This window comes from Prunus mume, linkage group LG4 (genome assembly GCF_029339155.1).
Source record: "Prunus mume cultivar Tortuosa linkage group LG4, ASM2933915v1, whole genome shotgun sequence".
Taxonomy (NCBI): domain Eukaryota; kingdom Viridiplantae; phylum Streptophyta; class Magnoliopsida; order Rosales; family Rosaceae; genus Prunus; species Prunus mume.
The window spans coordinates 15,504,814-15,516,159 of record NC_142701.1 but is presented as its reverse complement, the minus strand read 5'-3'; the positions used below and the strand labels follow the sequence as shown (position 1 = coordinate 15,516,159).

Genomic DNA, 11,346 nt, shown 5'->3' with positions numbered 1-11,346 from the left:
AGCTAAGGAATATGGCACCATAGCCATGTTTTCTTTTTCTTTCTCACATGTGGGACTCTGCTTTGAACTAAGCTTGAAGTGACTAGGAAATGGAGTAGAAACTGGTTTTGCTTTATCCATGTTAAACCGCTTTAGTACCTTCTCGATATAACTTTCTTGTGATAACCTCAACTTCCGATTTTTTCTATCACAGGATATACTCATACCGAGGATTCGTTTTGCGGGTCCTAAGTCTTTCATAGCAAAAGACTTGCTCAACTCTTTCTTCAGCGTGCTAATCTTGTCACTGTTTTGTCCTACGATCAACATGTCATCGACATAGAGAAGAAGTATGATGAATTCACCATCATCAAATCTTTTCACAAATACACAATGGTCTGAAGTAGTCTTTCGATATCTGTGTTCAATCATGAAAGAATCAAACTTCTTGTACCATTGTCGAGGCGCCTGCTTGAGTCCATATAAGCTCTTCTTTAGCCGACATACTAAATCTTCTTTTCCTTTGACTTTAAATCCTTCTGGCTGCTCCATGTAGATTTCTTCTTCAAGATCTCCGTGAAGAAAAGCTGTCTTCACATTTAGTTGTTCGATCTCGAGATTCAGGCTTGCAGCCAAACCGAGTACAACCCGTATGGATGACATCTTCACTACAGGTGAGAAAATCTCTTCAAAGTCAATTCCTTTCTTATGACTGAAACATTTCACAACTAGCCTTGCCTTAAACCTTGGCTTAGAGTTATTTTCTTCCGTCTTCAGTCGATACACCCATTTGTTCTTGAGTGCTCTTCTACCTTTTGGTAGGTTCACCAGATTATATGTCTGGTTCTCATGAAGAGATTGCATCTCTTCATGCATGGTTTTCAACCACTCATCTTGTTGATCATGAGTCAATGCTTCTTCATAGCATTCTGGTTCTCCCCCATCTATTAGGAGAACGTAATCATCTGGAGAATACCTACTCGGAGGTCTCCGTACCCTGGTCGATCTTCTTGGTTGGAATTCGGTCACTGGCTCTTCATGGGCTTGTGCTTCTAGCCCCTCATCAGCTACATCATCTACTATACCATCAGTTGTATGATCATCACTCGTGTCATCATCAACTGGTTCATTTATAATAGGATCACTAGTTGGATCATCAGTATCATTGGATTCATCTCGCTCGTCATTGTGCTCCAATTGAGGAGGAACTGGATCCAAGTTAGCTGGATATTCTCTAGGACTATCAGGTTTATCACCTCTTCGAATGTCTTCAATGTTCTGATCTTCAAAGAAAACAACATCTCTACTTCTAATAATCTTTCTAGCTACAGGATCCCATAACCTATAACCGAATTCTTCATTCCCATATCCCACGAAGATACATTCTTTCGACTTCGCGTCGAGCTTGGATCTCTCGTCTTTAGGAATATGAACAAAAGCTTTACAACCAAAGACTTTCAAATGATTGTAGGAAACGTCTTTTCCTGACCAGAACTTGTTCGGGACATCACCATTCAAAGGTGTTGAAGGAGAAAGGTTGATTAGATCAACTGCAGTCATCAGGGCTTCACCCCAAAAGCTTTTGGGTAGCTTGGCATGAGATAACATTGTTCTTATTCTTTCAACAATTGTTCTGTTCATTCTCTCAGCTATCCCATTATGCTGAGGAGTCTTCGGAATAGATCGTTCATGCCTGATTCCATTACTTCTATCTAAACGCCCCCATATATTCTCCTCCGTTATCGGTGCGAATACATTTCAAGCTCCTACTAGTCTCTTGTTCAACGCTAGCATGAAACTGTTCGAAAACTTCATACACTTGATCTTTTATTCTAAGTGCGTAAGCCCATACCTTCCTGGAATGATCGTCAATGAAGGTAAAAAAATATATTGCACCACCAAAAGTATTAGTGGTCATAGGACCACAAACATTAGAGTACACAACATCCAATACATTGGGTTTTCTTTGTGCATGACCATGTTGAAACGAAGCTCTATGCTGCTTTCCAGCCAAGCAATGCGTTCATGATTTTAGAGGCATGCATTTCTTCATCCCAGTCAGTGCCTCTCTTTTGGCAAGAATTTGTAGCCCTTTCTCGCTCATGTGACCGAGCCGTTTATGCCACAGCTCGATCGAGTCTTCTGCGAAAGTATTTACGTACCCATTATTAACTTTTGCATGTGTCATGTATAGGGTGTTTTCCTTCTTCCCTCGTGCTAGGACAAGAGAATTCTTGCTGAGTTTCCATTTCCCTTCAGCAAAGACATTGGTGTATCCTTCATCGTCAAGTAATCTAGTGGAGATTAGATTGAGACGCATGTCTGGAACATGTCTCACATCCTTGAGGACCAAGTGACAACTTGTGTTAGTTTCAAGGGAAATATCTCCTCTTCCCACGATCTTGGACAATTTGTCATTTCCCATCCGTACATTACCAAAATCTCCATTAGTGTAAGATGTAAAGAAGTCCCTCCTTGAGGTGACATGAAATGATGCACCAGAATCCACTATCCAGCATGTATCTTGAGAGGACAAATTAACGAAGCCATCACCACATAGAATAATTACCTCATTTCCACCAGAGGTAGTTGCAGTCGTGTGCTTGGCATCACTCTTTTCGTTACCTCTATCTTGCTCTCATTTAAACAACCTGCACTCTCTCTTCATGTGGCCTATCCCGCCACAATGGTAACATTCTAGGTCCTTTCTTGTCTTGGACCTTCTTCTCGAGCCATCTCTTGACCTGACCTTTGACTTGTCTCGCCTGTGGAATTTTCTATTGTTAGTTCTTCCACGATACTCTGAGGCGAGGGCTTCTGACTCGGCTACAACACTTTGTTATTTCCTCCTTACTTCTTCATTGAACATGCTATCTTTAACTATGTCCAATGTAAGAACACCTTGAGGAGCTGAATTGCTTAAGGATACTACTAGTGTATTCCAGCTATTAGGCAAAGAGCTGAGTAACACTAGTGCTTGTAACTCATCATCAATCACCATCTTCATATTTGTCAACAGGTTGATCAAACCTTGGAAGTCACTGAGATGCTCGGTAACACTTCGACCATCTCTGTACTTAAGGTTTACTAACCGTCGGATAACCGATTCCTTATTTTGAGCGGTCTTTCGCTCGTACATGGATGACAATTTTGTCCATAATTTGTATGCATCCGTCTCTTGTGCCACATGATGGAACACACTTTGATCCACCCATCGTCGGATTTGACCGACAGCTTTTCTATTCAGAATGCTCCATGCATCGTCTGACTTCCCTTCTGGTTTTTGTCCCAGCAATTGAAGGGGCTCATACAAATCCTTGCAGTAAAGAATGTCCTCCATTCTTGGCTTCCAAATGGAGTAATTGGATGCAGTTAATTTTAACATTGTTGTTGATTATGATGACGATGACTCCTCCATCTTAAATTACACAAGAATGTAATTTTTTTTTAGCCGGAACTCTGATACCACTTGTTGGGAAAGATTGCGAAAAATCAAAGAGCCAATAAATAAATATGGCACTCCCAAAATCTGACTTCTCCTAGCCTTGTGTAAATAAAATGGACAAAATTAACACTCTATCTTCCACTAAGAAAAATAATGGGAATACAAAAAATAATCTCACCAAACACCGATGGCTAAACTCTCTCTTGGTTTTTCTCTCAAGAGGATCTTCTCTCTCACACAAGTGAGGTTTTCTTATCTCTCAAAACTCTCTATGTTTTGGTTTTCTAAAGGATGATTTGAACTGAAGGAAGGCAGCTGCTTTTATAGCCAACGTTCCTGACAAATTGGTGGCCTTGCATGCGAGAGAGTTTTTCTCATTTTTTCTTCCGTTCGTTTTCTTCAAATTTTCATGTCCTTTCTTTTATTTTATTTTAATATTTATTTTCCTTCTTTTTCTCTCCTCCACTAACGAGGGAAACCCATCAATCTCCCCCTCCCGACTTAGGTGGAGGGCTCTAGCAGTCCAGCTGCTCTTCTGCAAAATTCGTACTTATCCTTAGGTAAGAACTTGGTCATCATATATGAACTATTGTCATCAGTATGGGACAGAGAAAAAAACAAGAACCTAGCTACCTAGTCTTTCTTCTGTATCATCACAACTTAGAAAGAACATTAATTGTTCACGTGGAAAATTCTCATAAACTTAAACACAACTTCTTGGAAATTCCATCTTAAACTTTCTTAGGAAAGTTCAACAAAAAGAAAAAAAGATATTCTTGGAGTCACTCTAAGATTTTCTAGGAGAATTCCATAAAACTTCTTTTGGTGGAAAAAAAAAAAGATGCTTACTTTCAAGTAAACTTATAATCAAATATCATATCATGCTATTTAACACTAAATAAGTAATTAATCATTATTTTATGCTTATATCTACCAGTACTTAGAATAAATGAAGAAGCATGTAGCTAACACATTTAGAACCACTTTCAAATTTTTCTGTCAAACACTTTTAAAAATATTTAATCTTTCCATAAGCAAGCAGTCCCAAACCAGACTCTAAATTTTGTGTAAGACTTCTCTTCCTCTAGTGTTCTTCATTCAGACAAAAAAAAAACGCATAATCATGTTCATCAGCCGGCAAAAGAAAAAAGACATAAAAATTCCTGGCGTCTGAGTTGATTTCCAACTAATTTCCACATGACTTTTCTTGGCGTAACTGTCCTACACGACTTTGATTCAAGGGTCAATTCCATTTTTGCAAATTGAATAGGAGAGACCTTGAGAAAATACAACGTTAGTTAACAAATCTCAGGTCACACAAGAAAATATGTACTTTGAGTAAAATATTATCTCTTCCCAGCAGGCAAGTGCAGGCAAGTTGCAAGGCCAACCATTTCCATGTTTTATGATATTTAAACAAAATTCATGGCTAAAGTCGTAAGCAGTGCTAGTGGTTTAATTCTTATATATTTGCTGTTGACGTAATTTTATTTATTTTTTATTTCAAGGAGGTTGTTGACATTAAATGTGTTTTTAAAAATAATTTACAAGAAACTCAATCACCCACAACACATGTAAGAGAATAGGTTGTTATGTGTGAAAAAGAACTTATATATATATATATATATTGTTTTTTTATCAGGACTATATTTGTCCATGTCATTTGGTGTTTAGTACGAGTGGTCCTTTGAAATGTGAGGATCTCAGGTGCTGAGTAAATATTTATCGCATACATGCTTCCACATTGTTTTAGCAAAATTACTCAATTTAATTCGGTTTTAATTTATTAGGATTATATTTCTCAATGTCATTTGGTGTTTAGTGTCGGTGGCCCTTTGAAATGTGAGGCTTTACATGCAACGAAAGAAACATGACCTTAGGGGCAAGGATGTTACTCGTACTATGATCTTAGGTGTTTGGTAAATATTTATTTCATACATGCTTCCATATTGTTTTAGTGCTTAGATACTTGAACCAAATAACTTTTTAGTTTAGTGATTTTTTTTTTCTTAATGTTAGAAGAGGTTTGAAATTCGAAGACACCTCTCACATAAAAAGAAAACCATCAATTCAAATATACAGAGCAGTATATTTTATACAAATTTATAAATAAACCCAATTCTAGACATGTATTTATAAAAAAACCCAAACACTATTTAAACATAGAAACACACCCAAAATCAACCCCAAAGTCAACAATTGTATATTTTTTGGGTGTGTTTATAAATGAGTTTTGAGTGTGTGTAATGATGGGTTTTGGGTGTGTTTATAAAATGTTTTGGGTGTTGAGTTTTTTTATAATTTCAGCTCCCATTTTGAGTGTTTTAGTGAAACTCCTTATATTTTACTACTTTAATAGCCCTGAACATCTGATTAAACCCTATATGTTAGAGAAACTGTACACTTTTAACCAAAAATTAATAATAATTCGCACACGAAATTTTCAAATGATGGTATAGTCTAAAGATTCTCGCCCACGCGACGACAGTTTGTTTGTAGTGATACACATTTTGAGTGAAAAAGATTCAGGTCGAGTGGAGAAGTCAAGCAGCCCATGGAGGGTCATGGGTGGTGGTGTGAAAACCCATTAGGTTACTGTCCCCGAAATTATTATTATTATTATTATTTATTTTATTTTTTTAAAGGTCAATATTTTTCTTGCATTCAAACTTTAGTCAATTGTAATATCTTAGCAATTTCCACACAAACATCGCGCAGCATCCACCATAATTTTCCATTCCCACCACCACCCACCCAAATGACGTGGACCCTCGGAACCTGACAATTCCACTATAAATTGCTCCTTCCATTCACTCTCGGTCTCTCACGTCTTTCGCACAACCAAATTATCCACCACTTCTCTCTCTCTCTCTCTCTCTCTCTCTCTCTCTGATATAAAATTATCCACACTTAGAGAAGAAGCTTACGCAAAATGGCCCTTGAATCAATGAACATGCTTCCCAAATGTGAGGCTAACTATACAGCTCTCACCCCTACGACTTTTCTGAAGAGAGCTGCTGCCTTTTATGCTAACCGAACCTCAGTCATCTATGAAGGCACTCGCTTCACATGGGGCCAAACCCACGATCGTTGCTGCCGTCTCGCTTCCTCCCTTCTTTCTCTTAACATCGTCAAGCACGATGTTGTAAGTGTTTTTCCTTTTTCTCTTTTCCGAGTTGATGTGACCGTGTTCAACAAATTTGGTGACCCTTGTTGTTTATTAATTCCGGAATATGAAATTAATTTGTTCTGCTTATTTCAGGTATCAGTGTTGGCTCCTAATGTTCCAGCAATGTATGAAATGCATTTCGCAGTGCCCATGGCCGGGGCTGTGCTTAACACCGTTAACACCCGCCTCGATGCCAAAAACATAGCCTCCATTCTCCGCCACTCGGGGGCCAAAGTCTTCTTCGTTGACTACCAGTTCGTCCCCCTGGCCCGCGAGGCCCTCAGGATCCTCATGTCCGGTGCAACTCATGAGCCATCCATGCCTTTGGTCATCGTGATCGACGACATCGACTCCCCCACAGGCATTCGGCTAGGCGAGTTGGAGTACGAGCAGCTCATCAAAAAGGGCAACCCCCGTTTTGTCTCTGTGGAGGTCGACGACGAGTGGGACCCTGTGGCCTTGAACTACACCTCCGGAACGACGTCAGAACCCAAAGGCGTTGTGTACAGCCACAGAGGTGCTTACTTGAGCACCCTCAGCCTGGTCCTTGGTTGGGAAATGGGGAGTGAGCCTGTGTATTTATGGACACTTCCCATGTTCCATTGCAACGGCTGGACCTTCACATGGGGCGTTGCCGCACGTGGTGGCACCAATGTCTGCCTCCGCAACACCACCGCCTACGACATCTACCGCAACATTCACCGCCACAAGGTCACCCACATGTGCTGCGCCCCAATCATCTTCAACATCCTCCTCGATGCCAAACAGCACGAACGCCGTGATCTCGCAGTGCCAGTCCAGATCCTCACAGGAGGAGCACCTCCGCCCGCCCCACTGCTCGAGAAAATCGAGCCGCTGGGATTCAAAGTGACCCACGCGTATGGCCTGACCGAGGCAACGGGACCTGCCTTGATCTGCGAGTGGCAGGCCAAGTGGAACAAGCTGCCTCGGGACGACCAGGCTAAGCTCAAGGCAAGACAAGGCATAAGCATATTGACTCTTGCTGACGTGGACGTGAAGAACAAGGAAACAATGGAGAGTGTCCCCCATGACGGGAAGACCATGGGGGAGATTGTTTTGCGCGGGAGTAGTATCATGAAAGGGTACTATAAGGATCCTAAGGAGACCTTGAAGTCATTCCAGAATGGATGGTTCTGGACAGGAGATGTCGGGGTTGTGCACCCCGACGGCTACCTGGAGATAAAGGACAGGTCGAAAGACGTGATCATATCAGGAGGAGAGAACATTAGCAGTGTCGAAGTGGAGAACATGTTACATGGGCACCCAAAGGTGATGGAGGCAGCAGTAGTTGCAATGCCTCACCCTCGATGGGGCGAAAGTCCATGTGCTTTTGTGGCTCTGAGAAGCAACGCTGAGGGCACCACTGAGTCTGAAATAATCGCTTATTGTCGGAAAAACTTGCCTCACTTTATGGTGCCCAAGAAGGTGGAGTTTCTGCCCCAACTTCCCAGGAACCCAACGGGCAAGGTTCTCAAAAACGAGTTGAGGGATCGCGCAAAGGGCTTCGTCGTGTCGGAAAATTCACAAACCGTCGTGGATTCTCACTACCAAAATCAGCCGATTCTGGCTTTGTCGCGTCTTTGAAAACTTTGTTTTAATTATTAATTTGAGTGTAATAAGGAACAATATATATTTAAAATAAAATTTGTACAGTGGGTTTAAAAATTGATGTGCTGCTGAGGGCAGAGTGGTTGTCTTCCTTTTTGTTTCTTCCCTTGGAGCTAAATCTTCTTATTTAATCACAACTTGTTTTATTTTGTCTTATAGATTAAGTTAAAACGTCACTTTATATACTTAGTCAACCATTTGCTCTCTAGTTTAATTATTAGTCATTTAGTATCAATCAATGACATATATGTGGCCTACAGTCTAATTAAAAACAAAATGCGTGTGGATTTAACCAAATTTGTTAAAGTTGACGTGTTCTTCACTCTACACCTGAGTTCGAATCTCCTTCTTCGTAGTTTAAATTTGATTAAAGTAAAATATCGTGTATATATATATATAATAAAATTAACAAAATGTGATTGTGACTATGAAGTGAGAAGAAAAACAAAATACGATTAATGTATTTCCATATGCAAAACTCACTATTGTAATCCGTTTATATTTTCGTAAAAAAAGGATGTGTCGTTTTCTGGGGCTTTTCCTAACGTGATGATATCAAAGTACACAAGTTAAGTTGCGGGAAGGAATTGGTACCAATACAAATAAAATATCTATCGACATTATTCACATGGATGGACCCATTTTATGTACTCTTTTTTTTGGGTCAATGACCCATCTATTATTCATTGCAATGAGATTGCTGTCTGTGGTTCATAAAATAAAGAAATCAAATTTTTACAAAAAACAATTCGATAAAGGCCGCAAATAATATTGCAGCGTGGGAAAGGAGCAAAAGGAAAGCAATACTTCGGCAAAAGGAAAGACAAATGACTGGACGAAAGAAGCAGCAGAATGATGAGCATCCACGATCCACCCCATCTCATCCCACTAACACTGAGGGCATGAGAGTGTGAACTGGTTGTGAGCCGATGAGAATTCGGGGTTCAGTTTCTAACTGGATGGCCCATAAGCTATAACAAATATATATCCCTTTCATTAAACAAACAGAGAAAATCAATCTTTTATTTCGCTTTCACAAATCTTTTTTGTTTTGTTTTTTTCAATCGATAAGGTTGCATCTGCTTGTAAAACCCCTTTAACTAACTTTCTGGAAACTTCTCAATTAAAAAAAAATTAGAGTGGGCCAAAGATTAGACTAAACTGCATGTGGAGTGGCAAGTGTAGTTTATTCATAGGGTTTGGATCCTTCATAATTTTGTAGGAGAAATTATGTAAATCACTTGGTCCCGTCAAAAACTAAAAAATATTACCTTGTGAATCGTTCAAACTGATCAAATTGCTAAATGATTTCTGATTGAAGTTCTGTAAGAATGATCCTTGAATCATGAGCTAATTAATAAATTAACAGTAAAGATCATGAGATTAAATTGTGGATTGTGTCCAAATGAGTGGTCTAGTGTCGTATTAGTTTAACTATTGATTAGTTTGTTGCCTTGGTGAAAGGTTGAATGTTGTTAGAATGTTAGAGATTTAGAAATTAGGATGGTGACTGCAATGTTGGTTTTCTATGTGCTTGAAATTAATGTTTGATGAATTTTTTTCAACTTTCAAGTTTAAAGTTGAGATGTTTCATTTCACATGAAAATAAGAGCATTGGTCCTAATAGTTTGGTTTCTCGAAATGTTTTAAATCAAAACCAAATCAAACTGCACCACTTAAATTGATTTGGCTGCAATTTGGCAATGAATGTAGGGAGATTTTTAACGGGGCCACCGCCGAAGTGAGAGTGACCACTGCCGGCAACAACTAATTGTCCATAGGACATAAACCAAACTAAAATTATCACCACATACATTCTAGCAGCCCTAGTGTCTAATGTCTGTAAGACAATTCATTGTCTTAGCCCACTCTAACTTATTGTTAACTTTTTTTGAATTTTTTTTCTTTTGAAGAACTTTCAGACTTCCTATGTAGGATGGGAAAACATGATGCTTGTTTTCACAAGCTTAACCTATGTTAAGAGGTCTTGACCCCAAATAAAATAACAAAAACCTATATGTTAAGAGGTGCACAATTGCCATTTTGTACCCATGCATGGAGTCTCATGTTAAGACTATGCATATAAAGTACAAGATTCCATTTAGAATGTTCGTCTAGGGTCTCCAAAACACAGAACCGGGTGGGGACCAACCGCCGAAGTGATCACTGCCGAACAAACGAATAGAGACCAGCAACATATCATCACATATCGGCAAACTAATTGTCTATAGGACGTGAACCAAACTAAAATTATCACCACATGCATTCCTAGTAGGCCTTGTGTCCAATGTCTTCCTTCTTCCCCCTACTTTGGTTGGCTTGGGGCTGTATCTTTATCACGATACCTTCATTGATCAGCATGTTGGCCTAATTTTTCGAGATCGTTCAGATTTAGCTTCCACTATGTAGGATGGGAATCCATGATGCAAGTTTTCACAAGTTTAACCTATGTTAAGAGGTCTTGACACAAATACCTATGTTAAGAGGTGCACAACTACCAGTTTGTGCCCATGCACAGAGTCTCATGTCAAGAGGTGCACAGCTAATTCTCTAACATCGCTTGTAAAAAAATGAGATCGATCATTCAAATATAATGAGAATTCAATAATCCCATTATAAATTGATTTGAACTTGGAATATATCAATTCACCTCAAATGCGATTTGTTTACCGGCCTAGCAACGGTACATCAAGGGAAATCAGGGCTTCAAACTTAGGGGGTGTATTCAATTGTGATTTTAATGGATTGTTTTGAAGCTTAAAAGTACAGTGGTATTCAATTAGGATTTTTAAGTAATCAATAAATATCTAGTGGTATTCAATTAAGATTTTTAAATAATCAATACAAGTCCGGTGGTATTCAATTAGGACTTTTAAAAGGTAAGAAAAAGTATTGTGGTATTAACAAACTTACCGATTTTGAGGTATTTTATTATACAAATTTATAAATAACAATCATAGACATGTATTTATAAAAAAACCCAAACACTATTTAAACATAGAAACGCACCCCAAATCAACCCCAAAGTCAACAATTGTATATTTTTTGGGTGTGTTTATAAATGAGTTTTGAGTGTGTGTAATGATGGGTTTTGGGTGTGTTTCTAAAGTGTTTTGGGTGTTGG

The 11,346-nt window shown here is 39.0% G+C and overlaps 1 protein-coding gene across 1 annotated transcript; it reads left to right on the top strand.

The window, feature by feature from the left end:
* The first annotated feature begins 6,245 nt into the window (after window positions 1–6,245).
* LOC103327358 (trans-cinnamate:CoA ligase, peroxisomal-like) lies at window positions 6,246–8,378 on the top strand. The gene is made up of 2 exons (XM_008229668.3): window positions 6,246–6,569; window positions 6,687–8,378. The coding sequence occupies exons 1-2, from the start codon at window positions 6,357–6,359 to the stop codon at window positions 8,196–8,198; spliced, it is 1,725 nt and encodes a 574-aa protein (XP_008227890.2). The 5' UTR covers window positions 6,246–6,356; the 3' UTR covers window positions 8,199–8,378.
* Window positions 8,379–11,346: the final 2,968 nt, after the last annotated feature.